At 37.1% G+C, this 17835-nt stretch overlaps 1 protein-coding gene across 4 annotated transcripts in view; it reads right to left on the bottom strand.

Annotated features, from left to right (window-relative positions):
- The window catches only part of PMS1 (PMS1 homolog 1, mismatch repair system component), a 90529-nt gene that overhangs the window by 10769 nt on the left and 61925 nt on the right, over window positions 1-17835 (bottom strand). For 3 of the 4 annotated variants that reach the window (XM_068544789.1, XM_068544788.1, XM_068544791.1), the window contains 4 exons: window positions 17198-17320; window positions 16503-16646; window positions 15459-16351; window positions 1459-1941 (listed from right to left, as the gene is read on the bottom strand). In XM_068544789.1, the coding sequence (XP_068400890.1) occupies window positions 1459-1941; window positions 15459-16351; window positions 16503-16646; window positions 17198-17320 (1643 nt within the window). The remainder of the gene's footprint in view (window positions 1-1458; window positions 1942-15458; window positions 16352-16502; window positions 16647-17197; window positions 17321-17835) is intronic. The other variant, XM_068544790.1, reaches the window with a different exon arrangement.

The following is a 17835-nucleotide window of genomic DNA, read 5'->3' on the forward strand; positions in this document are numbered from 1 at the left end:
AAGGCTGTATTAATTCTTTTTAATTCTTTCTTTGACAGTTTCCTAGCCAGTCTTAAAAGAATACCGTGAAAGACACTGGGCTTTAGTTACTGTGATTACTATTGCCTTAATTAAAAAGATAGCTTTATCAAATGTTTTTTTGGTTCTGGCCCTGTTTTTCTTTGTAGAGGCCGGGTCTTTAACACAAGGGTTTAAATACATTTTTTAAATGATTTTTGATTTATTCTTGGAAGTTCTGAAACAGAACTTTGGCCTACAAAACAAATTGTCATCTTTTTTATTTCAGGTTTTTATCTCCTTTCATAAACATAATTTTTTCTACCTATGTCAGACTAAAAAAGAAATATTAAGTACAAAAAAGTGAAATGTTAGTAGATTATTTAAGTTATTTGTTTTTACAGAAAACAATTTGCTCACATAGGATATGAAAAGGAAATACCCCCATTTTACAATCTATCATAAAGTTAGTTCAGGCAACAATCATCAATGGATAAAACCATTAGATGGAAAGGTTATCAGGGAACTTTAAGATGGAAGATCAGGTTGTCAGCAGCTGAACCCAGTGATCAGTGCCTTTTGATGTGATGAAATATGAAGTACATAGCACCACCTATTAAGCAGTCTTACCAGAAAGTAGAATCTAAATCTATTCAATCCTCCTGAGCTAACTTCCATTTAAAAATGGGAGAGGGAAAAACAAGTTAAACACCATCACAAGAAAGCAAGAGAGACAAATAGAGACAGTGGGATATTCCGATGAACAAGTGACTAAGAATCCACAATACATTAACGGTGTGATATTAGAAGAGATTTAAAATACATAGCAAAATGTAACGGTTGGACCTTGTATAGATATACATTAAACTTAATTTAAAAACTATAAAAAGACATTCTGAGACAATGAGGAACAATTCCAAGGAATTAGTATTGTGTAACGCGTGAAAAAAGGCATTGTGGCTAAGAAAATGGCCATTTTAGAGAGAGACATACTGAAAATTCTAAGGATGGGAATCGTTCTAAATCCTTTAGCAAAAGGAAAAACATACGTGTGTATATATTATATATATCAAGGACAGATAGAGTTAATGTGGCAAAATCTTGATAATTGTTGATAAAGGTGTTCATTGTATAATTCTGTTTTGGTATATGTTTGAAATGTTAAAACAAAGAGTGCACAATGAAGAAGAGTCATGGCAATCCAATGTCAGGATTACCCTGGGGAAATCACTAATGTACAGGGGTGAACTGAGCTTGATATTTATTAATTGCAGAAGTAAACTATCTAGAATAGTCTAAAATTACTTATTTAAAAGCAATTCCATTAAATATTTGAAATCAAATTACAAAAATTTCTTTAAATAAATACCACTTTTCCCTGCTAGGAAACACTTTCAACTTTTTACCTTCAATTTCAATAAATGTTTTTAGAGTAAAAAAAATTATATTACTTCACCATACCTCTCCGTTAATATAATTGGCTTTTCGAGTGGCTCTGCAGGAAGTTTGTGATTCTCAAGAAGTCTTTTAAATAGCAGAGCTTCTTCTACTCTATATGGATTTAATAACATTATGTCTGTTTTGGATGTAATTAGCCATGCATCAGGAAACTTGAGATTGTGGATCAAGTAAACTTCGTCCTTTTCTTCTAAGTCAAATTTCTTATGTTTATCAGAATTCTTTTTTAAGTTTTCCATAGAAAACGGGATCTGAACTTTTTTAATGTTTTGGGTTTTTTTTTCAATTTGGGACTGAAAGAGCTCATCAAGTTTTGGCTGATTAGATAATGAAGTTTTCAACTTGTGCTTCTGTGCCAAATTCCATGCGCTGGTGGGTTTTATCCATTTTTTGCCATCTTTTAATGATACTTGCGACTCCTGTCCAATGGCTCTCTTGATTTGCCTATTGTATCTTTCCAAGTCTTTAGTAGCCTTCTCTTCATATCTATGAATAGAGATAAAAAAGAACTAATGAAGTCATAATGAGAAATACATTAACCATCCGAAGTAAATTTTATAAAAAATAAAGAGCTGGCATTCCAGGTTCAGTAACGACAAAGAAGCTCGTATTGGATTAACCCACCTTAATATAACCATAGCTCTGAACAAAATAAAGAAATCAACCATTTAAAACAGGCACTGAAGAGCAATGAAAAGCATGCAGAATTTGGAATGGATTCAACCCTTGAAAAAAAAGAGATCCACATTTATACCACTTTTACCCAGAGGGCAGTCCCCAGAGCATTAAGGGAGAGTAGCAAGAACTCAATCAGAAAGCTGCACTCTTATTAGACTGAGTCATCAGAACACAGAACTCCCTGCTTCCAAAACAACTGGAAATTGAGGGAGAAAATCCCGTGTGTGAGAATCTAGAGGAAAATAACCACTAGAAGGCTAAATAAGCTGAAAAGAGATTTCAGTGGCTGCCTGCTGCAGGAGAAACAGAGTTTGGAGTTTAAATTCCACATAATTAGATGACTTGGAAAACACTTTGGGCTTTCAATTAAAACTGGAGGAGGGCTACATCTTACATCTTAGGGGTAAGGAACCAAAACAAAAACAAACAAACAAACAAAACAAAAAACTATGTTCTAGAACTAAGGAAGCTGCCCTAGGACTAACAGCAAAATTTAAACAGTCTTTGCCTAAGGAAGTATAAAACAAAGTCTCCCCAAGCTCCAGGTGATCTGTCAGCAATTTAAATGCGTGGTATAACAAAACCCAACACTTCGGAAGATAATAGAATCCAGAGTTTCTACAACATATCAACCACAATGTCCATTATACGAGCAAAAGTTACCACTCAAGCAATAAAAAAGGAAAATGTGAGTTATGGTAAAGAGAAAAAGTGGACAGTAAAAACCAACCTCAAGATGATGATGTAGATGTTGGAACTGCAAAAAAAAAATTTTTTTAATTGGTTTTTACATATATTTAAGGACTTAAGAAAAGATGATCACAATGAGAGACTAGAAGGGGAAATCTCAACAGAGAAGGGAAATTATAAAATGAACCAAATGGAAATGGAAATTCTAAAACTAAAAAATAGAATATCTGGGCTTCCCTGGTGGCACAGTGGTTAAGAATCCGCCTGCCAATGCAGGGGAAACGGGTTCGAGCCCTGGTCCAGGAAGATCCCACATGCCGCGGAGCAACTAAGCCTGTGCGCCACAACTACTGAGCCTGCGCTCTAGAGCCTGCAAGCCACAACTACTGAGCCCATGAGCCACAACTACTGAAGCCCTCACGCCTAGAGCCCGTGCTCCACAAGAGAAGCCACCGCAGTGAGAAGCCTGCACACTGCAACGAAGAGTAGCCCCCGCTCGCCGCAACTAGAGAAAGCCCGCGTGCAGCAATGAAGACCCCACACAGCCAAAAATAAATAAATTAAATAAATTTTTAAAAAAATAGAATATCTGAAATGAAAAATTCACTGGGTAGACTTAACAGCAGATAAGAGATGGCAAAAGAAAGGATCAGGAAATTTGAAGACAGATCAAAGGAAATTATCCAATGTGAACAACAGAGAGAAAAATGATTGAAGACTGAAAAAACACTTCAGTGACTTATGGCAAAACAAGCAACCTAACATATATGTAATTTGAGTCCCAGATAAAAAATATAAAAGTAATGGGGTAGGGACTTCCCTGGTGGCGCAGTGGTTAAGAATCTGCCTGCCAATGCAGGGGACATGGGTTCGAGCCCTGGTCCAGGAAGATCCCATGTGCCACGGAGCAACTAAGCCCGTGAGCCACAACTACTGAGCCCGTGTGCCTAGAGCCCGTGCTCCACAACAAGAGAAGCCACCACAATGAGAAGCCCATGCACCGCAATGAAGAGTAGCCCCTGCTTGCCGCAACTAGAAAAAGCCTGTGCACAGCAACAAGACCCAATGCAGCCAAAAAAAAAAAAAAAAGTAATGGGGTAAAAATATTCAAAGAAATTATAGCTGAAAATTACCCAATTTGGATAAATGCAACATTTTACAGATTCAAGAAGGTCAGTGAACCCCAAGCAGGAAAAATGCGAAGAAATCCACAGCTTAAGTACATTAGATTCAAACTGCTGAAAACCAAAGATAAAGATAAAATCTTCGAAGTACAGAGGAGAAAAAAAAAAGATGTTACAAAAAGGAGCACCACAACAAATGATGAATATAACTTCTCATCATAAGCAATGTAGAGCCAGATTACAGTGAATAACATCTTTTAAGTGCTATAAGAATCCAGAATTCAATTATATCCATAAAAATTTATTTCAAAATTGAAGATGAAATAGACATTTTCAAAAAGAAAGCTGAGATCTGTTGCCAACATAATTACATTATTAAGAAATGTCACCACATGGAAACTCAGATGTATAGGAAAAAATGATGAGCACCAAAAATGGTAACTATGTAGGTAAACAGGAAAAAAAAAAAAAGATCTTTTGAAAAATTCTCTTATTTCTTTGAAAGGTAACTGTTTAAATTTTAAAAGTAATATTTAAAGGTGCGGTTTATTTTTACGTAGATGTAAAATATATGACACCAACTATGTAAAGGACGGGGTGGTAAGTGGAATTATACTTGGAACATTTTTATAGTTTATGTGAAATGGTATCCTTTTTTTTTTAAATTAATTAATTAATTAATTTTATTTATTTTTGGCCGCATTGGGTCTTCGTTGCTGCACGCAAGCTTTCTCTAGTTGTGGCGAGATGGGGCTACTCTTCATTGTGCTGCGTGTGCTTTTCATTGTGGTGGCTTCTCTTTTTGTGGAGCACGGGCTCTAGGCGTGCGGGCTTCAGTAGTTGTGGCATGTGGGCTCAGTAGTTGTGGCTTGTGGGCTCCAGTGCGCAGGCTCAGTACTTGTGGCGCACAGGCTTAGCTGCTCTGCAGCATATGGGATCTTCCCGGACCAGAGCTCGAACCTGTGTCCCCTGCATTGGCAGGTGGATTATTAACTGCTGTGCCACGGAAGTCCCTAAAATGGTACCCTATTAACTCTAAGTAGATTATGATAAATTAAGGATGTATAATGTATTCCCCAGAGCAAAAAATAAGGCAAAGCCAATAGAGGAATTAAAATTAAATATGAAATTATATTCTTTTAACCCTAAAGAGGCTGCCTCTCTCCCAAAACGAGGAACAGAGGAACAAAACTGAGAAGGAATAGGAAAACGGTAGACCAAAACACAACCATATCAATTAATACATTACATAGACTAACTGTTGCATTTGAAAGGCAGAGTCCGTCAGACTGAATTTCAAAAGCAAAATCCAGAGATGCAAAGATGTGGCCAACAAGGTGGAGTAGGAAGATCCTGAGCTTACCTCCTCCCATGGGCACAACAAAATTATAACTATTTACAGAGCAGCTATCGATTAGAATGAACTAAAGACTAGCAGAGATCTTCTACAACTAAAGATATAAAGAAGGAACCACAATGAGATGGGTAGGAGGGACGGAGTCGTGGTATAGTCAAGACCATACCTCCAGGGTAGAAGACCCACAAACAGGAGGATGATATCAATCACAGAGCTTCTTTCCAAAGAGCATAGGGTCTGAGCTCCACATTAGGATCCCCAGCGTGGGGGTCCTGCACCAGGAAAGAAGACCCCAGAATGTTTGGCTCTGAAGGTTAGTGCGGCTTACTTTCAAGAGAGTCAGAGGGCTGAAGGAAATAGAGATTCCACTCTTAAAGGGCACACACAAAATCTCACACACTCCAAGACCCAGGGCAGAAGCAGTAATCTGAAAGCAGCTGGGTCAGGCCCACCTGCTGATCTTGGAAAGCCTCCCAGAGGCAGGAGGCAAATGGAACTCACCTTGGGGACACAGATACTGGCAGTAGCCATTTTAGGGAGCTCATTCTACCACGTGGGCACCAATGCTGGTAAGCACCATTTTGGAATCCTCCCTCTAGCTTATTAGCTTTGGGACGCAGTCCTGCCCCCAGCCACCAGCCTGTCAGCATCAGTACTGGGACACCTCAGGCCAAGCAGCTAGCTGGGTAGGGACACAGCACCACACACCAGCAGGCCAGCTGCCACAGGACCCGAGTCAACAGCCCCCTTAGGACCCGGCCCCATCTACCAAAGGGCCCGGGATCCAGCTCCCCATACCAGCGCATGGGCACTAGCCCTGGGACATTCAGCCAGCCATTGGAACTGGTCCTGGCACCAGCAGGCAGAGACCAACTCTAGGACCCCACAAGGCCCTGTAGCTGGAAACCCTAGGACCCAGCTCTGCCCACCAGGGGTTAGACAACAGACCCAGGACATCTTGGGCCTGGGCCCATACACCAGCCCTGGAAACTCTAAGCCCTGTACCCAGAAACCCCAAGATGCAGCTCTGCCCACCAGTGTGCTGGCACTAGCCCCAGGACCCAGCCTCACTCACCAGTGGGCCAATACCTACTCTGGGACACCCCAGACTCCACAGCTAGCCATGTCAGGAACTGGGCCCACTCACCAGCAGGCCGACAGCAGCTTTGGGACACCACAACTATACAGAATGCTGTGTCAGGAACCACCTCTGCCTACCAGCAGGCAGACACTAGATCAAGGAACCCCAGCTGGCAGCCAGCCACCTGGAGACCCAGCTCCACCCACCAATGGGCCAGGACTAGCCTCGGGACCCCCCAGGACTCCATAGCCAGTCAACTCATGACCTTGCCCCATCTACCTGTGGGCGGCCCACACCAGTAACCAGAACTCCTCTGGCCATACCAGGACCTGGCCCTGCCCAGCATCAGCTGGCACCCTTTGTATAAGGCAGGGCATGGTGACCAACTGGAATGGGGGCCAGCCACAACCACCAGCACACCCACAGTGGTCAGCCCACCACAACAGAAGGACCCACACAACCCACATAGAGGGCACCACTAAAGCATATAGCTCTGGTGACCAGACAGGAGTGTGCTACTGGGTCCCATAGGATGTCTCCTAAAAAGGCCACTTCTCCAAGATGGGGAAATGGAATGAACCTACCAAATACATAGAAATAAAAACAGCATATTAGGCAAAATGAGGCAAGAGAGAAATATGTTCCAAACGAAGGAACATGATAAAACCCCAGAAGAACTAAGTAAAGTGGAGATAAGCAATCTACCCAATAGAGTTCAAGGTAATGATCATAAAGATGCTTAAAGAACTCAGGAGAAGAATGGACAGACACAGTGAGAAGTTAGAAGTTTTTAACAAAGAGTTAGAATATACAAAGATAACCAAACAAAGATGAAGAATACAATAACTGAAATGAAAAATACACTAGAAAGAATCAACAGTAAATTAGACGATACAGAGGAACAGATCAGTGAGCTGGAAGACAGAGTAGTGGAAATCAATGAAGCTGAACAGAAAAAAAGAATAAAAAGAAACGAGGACAGTTTAAGAGACCTCTGGGAGTCTCTTATGTCAAGTGCACTAATGTTCTCATTATAGGGGTCTCAGAAGGAAAAGAGAGAGAGAAAGGGGCAGAGAACGTATTTCAAGACATACTAGCTTAAAACTTCTCTAAACCTGGGAAAGGAAACAGACATCCAGGAAGTCCAGGATGCACAGAGAGTCCAAAACAGGATCAACCCAAAGAGGACCACACCAAGACACACTGCTATTAAATTGGCAAAAATTAAAGATAAAGAGAGTATATTAAAATCAGCAAGGGAAAAGCAAGAAGTTATGTATAAGAGAATTCCATAAGGCTATCAGCTGACTTTTCAGCAGAAACTCTGAAGGCCAGAGGGAATGGCATGATATATTTAGTGATGAAAGGCAAAAACCTACAACCAAGAATACTCTACCCAGCAAGTCTTTTGTTCAGATTTGAAGGAATGATAAAAAGTTTGACAGACAACCCAAAGCTAAAAGAGTTCAGTACCACAAAACTAGCTTTGTAAGAAATGTTAAACACAACCAATAACTTGGCGTGGATGTGGAAAAAAGGGAACCCTCGTGCACTGTCGGTGGGAATGTAAACTGGTGCAGCTGCTATGGAAAACAGTGTGGAGATTCCTCAAAAAATTAAAACTAGACCTAACATATGATCCAGCAATTCAACCTCTGGGTATTTATCCAAAGAAAACATGATAAATATAACTAACATCGCTGTATGTTGTATATTAAAGGCGTTAAGAAAGTAAATCCTAAGAGTTCTCGTTCCAAGGGAAAAAAATATTTTTTTCTAATTCTTTAATGTTGTATATATATGAGATGATGGCTGTTCACTAAACTTACTGTGGTAATCATTTTACGATGTATGTAAGTCAAATCATTGTGCTGTACACCTTAAACTTATACAGTGCTGTATGTCAATTATATCTCAAGAAAAAAAAACAGAGTAGATGCCTAAAAATTTAAAACATTAATATTTTAAATGAAGTGACTACTAATATTTTAAAAATTATCAACATTTAGAAAATGCACTTTGTCAGAAACACCTTCACCTTCAGTATAGTTGAATATTTTTGTTTCACTTTCACATTTACTTTTGCTTTTGCATACTGAAATAAGTACAATGTTCTTTATTCTGCTAATCTATGCTAAGCACAATTTGCCAAGCTGCTTTCAAGTATTTAATCAATTTCCTATGCAATACTCTGGTCTAATTTCTTAGGGAAAAGCACCAAGAGATGGGCAATGGAATCTTTTTCTATCAAAACATCACTAACTCTCAGGGGAAAAAGTACTAAAATTCAATGAAGGATTAAAAAAACCCTTTATAATAATTAAAATTTATTTTAAATCTAGGAACATAAAGCACTATCCAATACAGCAAAATTAAAATGCAGTCCACTTAAATAAAAAAGCAAATTCCAGCTATATGTGTCTACAAGAGTTACACAGATAGCACAGGGGATAAAAAAGACAGATAGTTTGAAAGTAAAAGAATGGAAAAGATAAACCATGCAAATCGTAAGCATAAGAGCAGCTTATAGTAATATACGATGAAATAAATTTCAAAACAAGAAATAATACCACAGATAAGAGGAATATTTCATGATGACCAAAGGGAATCATTAGGAAGGTGTACCAATCACAAATGTGCATGGATCTAATAACAACAAAGCTTCAAACTATGTGAAGCAAAAAATTACAGATCTAAAAGTAGAAATACATCCAGAATTACAGTTGGGGACTTTAATGCCCCTTCCTTAGGAACTGACAGAATTAGACCAAAACATAAAAATCAGTAAAGCCTTAAGAAGATTTTAGCAATACTATCAACTACCTTGACTTAATTGTCATTTTAGAACACTACATCTAACAGCTACAGAATTCAGATTCTTTTTAGGTGCCCATTCTTCAAGATATGCTGCTGGGCATAATTCTCAATAAATTTCTAAAGATTTAAATCTAACAGTATTTTCCCTGTCCATGACAAAATTAATTAGAATTCAGTAGCAATAAGATATTTAGAAAAACTCCAAATATTTGGAAACTAAGCAACACAGCTTTATTCATAATATCCCATATCTGGAAAGAACACAATGTTCATCAACTGGAGACTGAGAAGACAAATTGTGGTATACTTATACAACTGAGTATTACTTACTGATTAAAAAAGAATAAACTATATGTATACATTCAACAAACATGGATGAAAACTACAAAAATATTTTGTTGAGGGGAAGAAGCTGGACATAAAGGAGTACATATCATTATGATTTTATAAATAAGAAGTTTAAGTACTGGAAAAACCAAGCTAGTGTGACAGAAATCAAAATAGTGGCTGAGAATGGAGACTGGCTTGTAGGTGGCATTAAAGAACTTTCTGGGCTGATGGAAATGTTCTATATTTCGTTTGCAGTGGTGGTTTCATCGGTGTACACATATGAAAATGCACTGAGCTATATATACATTTAAGATCTATGCATTTCACAGCAGCTAAATTTTACCCAACTTAAAAAACCATTTAAGGTACAGGCAACTAAAAAAAAAAAAAAAAAAAAAAAAAAAAGGAAATAATTAAATAAAACAATAAAATAAGGAGTCAATTTCAGATCTGAGGAGTTCCTTAAATATGTGCTGTAACATCAACATAGAAGAAGCAATTCCCTGAGCACAACAAAAGAAAACGTACATACATTTAATAATTATATTCTAGTAAAATTAAGATCACTATAATAATAACACTCAAAATAAAAATTATATGATTAAATTTGTAATGGTTTCATAGCTAAATGTTAATTTTTTTGTTACTATTTATTTCTCATTTTAGAGTCAGCAATAAAAAGACAAATTCAAATAAACTGAACACATCCAAACCGTCTAATTTAATTCAATTTCAAACAAGATAATGGACCTTTTAAATTATACTGGGTAAGGGCTTCCCTGGTGGCAGAGTGGTTAAGAATCCGCCTGCCAGTGTAGGGGACATGGGTTCGAGCCCTGGTCCAGGAAGATCCCACGCACCTCGGAGCAACTAAGCCCACGCGCCACAACTACTGAGCCTGTGCTCTAGAGCCCGCGAGCCACAACTACTGAGCCCACATGCCACAACTACTAAGCCCACGTGCCACAACTACTAAAGCCCGTGCGCCGAGAGCCCGTGCTCCGCAACGAGAAGCCACCGCAATGAGAAGCCTGCGCACCGCAATGAAGAGTAGCCCCCGCTCAGCGCAACTAGAGAAAGCCCACACGCAGCAACAAAGACCCAACGCAGCAAAAAATAAAAATAGATTTATTAAAAAAAAAAATTATACTGGGTAAAAAGAGGTCTTTTCCTTTTGGTTAACAATAACAGAAGTAAAATGAAACTTCTGGGGCCAAAGACAGCAGTCTGGTATAGTGGTTATATCAACCCTTTTCTAAAAAATTGAGATGCCTGGGTCCCACCCTCAGAGTTTCCAACTCTCCACACCTAGGCTGGAGTTGGGCAGCACTGTCTTTAAAGAGCTCCATGGGTGATCCTAATATAAGCCCAGAACTGAAAACTACTATCTGTGTTCAGCTAAGTGTACTGGCTAAGAGCATAGACCTCAGAGACAGACAGACTGCCTGGCCTGTCTTTGCCATTTAGTAGCTCTGCAAACCTAAGCAAATGATTTAACTTTTCTATGCCTCAGTAAGCTCATCTGTAATATCTAGATAATCTACGTCTACTTCATGGTTTGTTTTTTTTTTAAGGCTGCACCGCGCAGCATGTGGGATCTCAGTTCCCTGATGAGGGACTGAACCTGTGCCCCCTGCATTGGAAGTGAGGAGTGTTCACCACTGGATGGCCAGGTAAGTCCCTCTACTTCATAGTTTTGATGTGAGGAATAAAATGAGTTTTAAGTACTTAGAATAGTGCTTGGCACATAGTAAATGATAATAAATGTTTGCTATCATTATTTTCTATCAAGAAACACCTATCTTATAATGAACGGGGCGCACAATTGACTAAACGTTGGTAATTATTTGAGCAACCTTGCTAAAAAATTCTTTAAATGCAGTTTTAAAATTGAGACTAGAAAATGTTATTTCTAATCTTAAGAAACTCTTAAGAAACTGGCTGAGTTCTATTGTAGATAATATATATATACATTTTTAAGGAGAAATTTGAGTAGTTATGTACTAGGAAATAAAAATGATACTATTGGGAGAATGGAATTAAATGTTAAAAGTGAGACTAAAACACAAGAAACAAGCACGTTATGTAATTTGTACTCAGCATATGTTTGTCGGATAAAGAAGTGTTAGCTGGATGAGAATGTATAAAAGCCTTTATTTCGCTGTGAACTAGATGAATGAAAAATGCCTCTTTTGGTTACTGACCAGGCCACATTCATAATTTTTTACATCATTTTCTCCCATTTCCGCTTAGAATCTGAAGTTCTGGATTATAAAACACAAAATTTTCAATACAGTTACCTTCAATAAGTACTATAAATAAGTATTTTTAGCTCTTGGACATTCAAACTCAAGATTTTGCTCCTACAGTGGAAAATGAGTTCAAGATGAAGGTTACCATTTGTAATTAATTATAATGTGCAAATTTTCACGTATGGTACTAATCTTTTGATTTATTCAAGAAGTCAATTTAATTAGTTCCTTGGGAAATATAAAAAGTTATGTCCGAAGGAATATTAAGTAAATGTTAAGTAAAAACAGCTGTTATCTTCAACTTTATATCATTAAGGGATTTAGTAACTTGAACAAAAAATATTAATTCTGATTTATCAGTAATCAATTCAAATGTTTCTGTGTCTCAAAATTACATGTAATTATAAAGTTTATTTACCATTTTTCAATAATATCCCAATTACGGTATTGTTCTAAGTTATTTTAAGTAGAAATATGTTCATAGCTACTACAAATGAATGTTCAAGTTCACATCAATTGACTGAGATCCCAGTGGGAGGACACAGTGGTTTCTAATCCACTAGAGGAAAGGAGAAGAAAGCAAGGGGGAAAAAAAAAAATCCAGAAGGGAAAAATTTTAAAATGTAGGTACCCTCTATTGCAAAGTCTATCCTAAGCTCTCGGTAGAAAACCCTGATCCAATGTCTTATTCAAAACTGTTTGAACCTTCCATGATCTGACCTGCCTACCCCATCTTTCTTTATCACACTCCCCCATAATCCATTCCTGTCATAAAGGGCATCTTTCAGTTCCTCAATAATGCTGTTTTCCTTCTAGCTTCTGGGCATTCTTACATGCTGTTCCTTCTACACAGAAAACTCCCTACACCATTTTGATTAATTTCTATTCAGGGAAGCATTTCCTGTCCCATAGATATGATTAAGCCCAACTGCTAAGTATTTTCATAACTCTTCTGTGTTCCTTTTATTTAAAAACTCTTCATATTCTATGATTACATTTGTTTAATAGTGTCTTCCTCACTAGACGGCACTTTTATGAGTAGTAAAAGTATGTTTTATTTATCATTTATCACTGTATCTGAAATGACTAGCTAGAGTACATAAGGCCTTGTACACAGAATGTCCTCAGTAAATAGTTCCTAATTGAAAGAAACAAGGAAGGGAAAGAGAAGGGAAGGGAAGGGAAGGAAGCAAGGGAGGAAAGAAAATAGGGAAGGAAGGGGATGGGAAAAAAACAGGAAACAAGAAGAGAAAAAAAGGGAAGAAAAGGAAGAATGGATGGAAAGACTGATTATCTGTAAAACAGGAGTCTACTCTCATATCCCTTAACACTCCTTGTAGAATTTAAGACCATGGAAAGAATTCTAAGATAAAGACCAGAAGAGAAATGGTAGTTAGTGTGATTCTTGTGTTATAACATTTTTACTCTACCTTTTCACTAATCCTGATTTTGATTCCCAGACCCCTGGCTCTGAAAGATTCTAATAGAGCTTTCTGTGACATACAGTTAAGCTCTCTGATCCCAAGATACCTATATTTTCTTCACAGGTTTCTATTTCTGGCCTCCAAATTAAATTTAACCTTGAATAAGCAAATGAAAAATAATATCAATCACAATAGAGAAATTTCCTTTTCACAGATTAAAAACTCTGATTAACATCATGAACAATTACTTACTATGTGCTAGTCATTTATCTTGTATCATAACACACAATATATCTTATTTAATCTTCACAACAATCCGGGAGATACTGTCCACACATTTTTACAAAAAGCTCTCAAAGAGAGGAAGTGAGGTTAGAACACAGGTGTAGCTTCAGAGGCCTGCTCTTGACCAACAATGCCTCTTTTGTATACCTTATGGCAATAGAGAAAATTCTGAATTCCAGAATATTGCCTGATGATTAACAAATTTTTAGATGAGACCTATTAACCATAACCCTTGTACCTTAACACCTTGGGGCCTGCAAGGAGAAACAATGCCGACATTCCTTGAAAGGGAACTGGAGTAGTACCTGCTATTGTGAGGCTGCAAGGGAACAGCTACCTTGAGCTGTTCCAATGTCCATACTTCCATGAGAACTGGGAACATCTATGGTTTTTTTTTTCTTTTCTCAGACAGCTCTCAATTCATCACCTCCCTGGTCAATGCAATTCAACTTTTGAGGGCTTGCTGTATTAAAACTCAAGTGCTCTCATCTTTAAACTGAATGTGTCATTTATGTAAAACAAAAGATAATTAACAATGTGTGAACCTTATTTGCATCCTAATTCAAATAAACTTTTAAAAAATTTGACATTTATGAAATAATTAGAAATTTGAACAATGAAGATTAAGGAATTCATGTTTTAGAAAGTGATAACAATTTGTATTATGGCTCTGTTTAAAATAAGAGTATCTTTATCTTTTACAGATATATATTAAAGAACAAAACACAACCACCATCCCCACTTAAAAAAAAAAGATAGAAGTTAACTTGCAGAGGTTTTGCCTATTGGTGTGTTAATAGTGGTCTTTATTACTTTAAATTAACAGTGTCTTTACAAGATTGAAAAGCTAATGAAAAAATTAAAAAACAATTGGTCAAGTATCCATGTAGTTTATCACCAAATATAAACTCTGGATGACAGGTTACATTTTAAATTTTTTCCAGATGTTTGACATAGTATTGCGATGCCTTAGGTCAGGGGTCCCCAAACCCCGGGACACGGACTGGTATCAGTCCATGGCCTGTTAGTAACTGGGCCGCAGAGCAGGAGGTGAGTGGCAGGCAAGCGAGCGAAGCTTCATCTGCCGCTCCCCATCGCTCGCATCACCACCTGAACCATCCCCACCGGCCCCCACCAGTGGAAAAATTGTCTGCCACGAAACCAGTCCCTGGTGCCAAAAAGGTTGGGGACCACTGCTTCAGGTAATAATATGTGACTGAAGTATAATTGCACTCTTTCATTTTCTTGTGAGCTAAATCACTCAAAACATAGTATTTTGTGTTTACAGCAAGTGCCCTAAGTCAATTAGAAACACCCCTCATATTTTTTTGGAATATTTATTCAGATCATCTGATCTAAAAATGGCAAATAATACGTAGTTATTTTAATCAAAGAGATCAAACCACCTATTTACCTAGCCCCCAAAACCCACCATAGTTTATAAGTTGTCAATAAATAAAAGATTTTATAAGAAAGCTGTGAGTTATACTGAATAGGAACAGTATTAACATCACTAAATTAAATCTGCAACAGTTACAATTTTTGTATTGTGTTACATATTTTAGAGACCAATTTAAAAAGGGAATAGTCAAGATCTTAAAAACACCACTGTTCTAATGCAAAAGGTTAAAAAAGAAAAAGTCCTGTCATAAGATTAATGTAAACATAAAAAAGAAATAGAAGAAAATGGTAGTTTTTAGTTAAGAATGGAAAACCTTTAACTACAAACTTAAATCAGAAAGTAGTTAAGGCTTGTACCAAAATAAAAAACAAACAAACCCCATAAAAACCTCTAAATTAACAAAAAAGTGATGCCAAAAAAGGTACTTTAGTCAAGCCAAAAGCCGTTTTCCATTCTGCTTTTCCATAAATAAGAAGCTAAAAAAAAATTTTTTTTAACCCAGTGAGTCATATAGAATGGAAATATCTGAGCATTCAGGTCCCATGAAAGCTCTGGAAACTTACTTCAGTTTTTCCTCTTCACTCAATGTCTTCCACAGTTCTTCAATTTGTACTGTTGCATCTTCCAAACTGGTCTTGGAATTGTCTGTGAGAAACTGAGCACGATGATCTTGAACAAAAAGGGCGCTTGCTGACATGGGTTTCTTGATTACTCGATTGCTAATTAAATCATAAGCTGTAATCTGTCCAGATTTGTTATCTACCACATTTGATTTTTTGTTATAGGAACTTTCACTGAAATTCTTTTGTTCAGGACTTGGGTTATTATTATTATTACTTACTTTACATGCTAAACTTTCGTAAGGCACTAAAATTTTCACAGGTTCAATGTTTTCTCCTCTTGAATCTTTAAGTACATTTCCCTTGCTCCAGTCATCTACACAAATTTCCAAAGACTTCTCAGGAACTGCTTCTTCCTCATTTTCCCCACTCTCATCTATATGGCCTTTACTGCCATTTTCTGATTGGGCTTGCTTAACAGAACCTACAAAACAAATTTCACTATATTCCTTTTGGGTGTCCGCACATGATAAATTATTCATTGGGATCTCCGGAAATGTATTTCCACTGTTCTTATCAATGCTAGAATTTTCACTATTAAAATGATCATCATAATGGTCACCAGTATGCATCTGATGATTCAAACAATAATTAGTGTTTTTCCCAGATTTATCATTATGCACATCATTCTGGAAAGGAATGGCTGAAGTATCAACATTTGGATAATTATTTCCAGATGTTTCCATCGTAGTAAAAAGCACATCTGTTTCTGTTGTTTTACTAACAACCATGTCATCTGAGGAAACATCTGTTTTATTACTTTCATAAGAATTTGTACTAGGTAGTGATCCATAATAAGTTGTCATCAGATTTTCAAGAGCAATCAACACAGACTCCTAAAAATACAAATGAACAAATGTTAGAGGAAATTATGAAAATAATATTAAAAAATCTACAGAAACAAGCAAATCTTTTTCATATGAAAATGGTTAGGACTGCATAAGTTTATAAATAGCATAAATACAAAAAAAATCTGAAAAAGATTACCTTATTCTGTAATAATACTTGACTTTTATCTGGTGTTAAATTCACATCTACATCAGCTGTAGGAACATCAATTTTCAGAAAGAAAATGGGATACAAACGAGTAGATTCCTTTAGGCATTTCAGATTGTAATAATGTCGGATTAGCTAGAAATATATGTAATGATTGAAAGACAAAAAAGAAAGACATAAAAAAAGATAGTATAGCCATCTTTAAAATACCACCAAAAGAAGCATATTCAACTGAGAAACTGAGTGGATGTAACTGCTTATTAGGAAAAGTAGTATCTAAATAGTAATGCTCATTTAGAGGCTTTGAACTTACATAAAGCACAAGCATTCATTAAGAAGTACAAATATCCAATGCAACTGGCTTCATGGTTAAAAGATCATAGTGTCATGGATGTTTTGAAAGTCCTGGGTTCAAATCCAAATTGTGTTACTTCCTCGTTATGTGGTCTAAGATAGTCACAAACATTTCAGTCTCTTCACTATAAATAAGGATAATAATTCACCACAGAACTGTTGTGAAGAGTCATATGTATGGTACCTAGCACAATGCTTAATAAATGATATTGTATCTATTTTTCCTTTTCCTTATTTTGGAACAAATTCTTACAAGTCATCCTTATAAGAAGCTGACAAGTGACAGAGTTTTTATTTCTGATCCAAGTGATACTTTTTCTTAAAAAGATTACCTTTAATATATCTTTTTGGTGTACTGGTCGACTGTTTATAAAGATGAAACTCCTTTCTGGGGTTGAAAGACTTGTGAAAGAGTGGTCTGCATCATGCTTTGGAAGAAATCCACTTAGATAAATCTATAATTGTAATAAATAATTACAGAATTGATATGCAATGTCAATGATAAATGTGATTCCATGGGTCTGGCTATATACATTAAGAGGTATAAAAAAATTGAGACTTCCTTGGTGGCTCAGTGGTTAAGAATCCACCTGCCAACGCAGGGGACATGGGTTCGAGCCCTGGTCTAGGAAGATCCCACATGCTGCAGAGCAACTAAGCCCGTGTGCCACAACTACTGAGCCTGCATGTCACAACTACTGAAGCCTGCACGCCTAGAGCCCGTGCTCCGCAACAAGAGAAACCACCGCAGTGAGAAGCCCATGCACCGCAACGAAGAGTAGCCCCCACTCGCCGCAACTAGAGAAAGCCCGCACGCAGCAACGAAGACCCAACGCAGCCAAAAATTAAAAAATTGAAAAAAATAATAAAATAAGTAAAATAAATTAAAAAGCCTAAATAACACTGTATATGTTTTTTAAAAAGGTATAAAAAAATTAACAAACAAATGGATTTTCATCTTAAGGTCTAA

This window comes from Eschrichtius robustus, chromosome 5, assembly GCF_028021215.1.
Source record: "Eschrichtius robustus isolate mEscRob2 chromosome 5, mEscRob2.pri, whole genome shotgun sequence".
NCBI classification, from domain to species: domain Eukaryota; kingdom Metazoa; phylum Chordata; class Mammalia; order Artiodactyla; family Eschrichtiidae; genus Eschrichtius; species Eschrichtius robustus.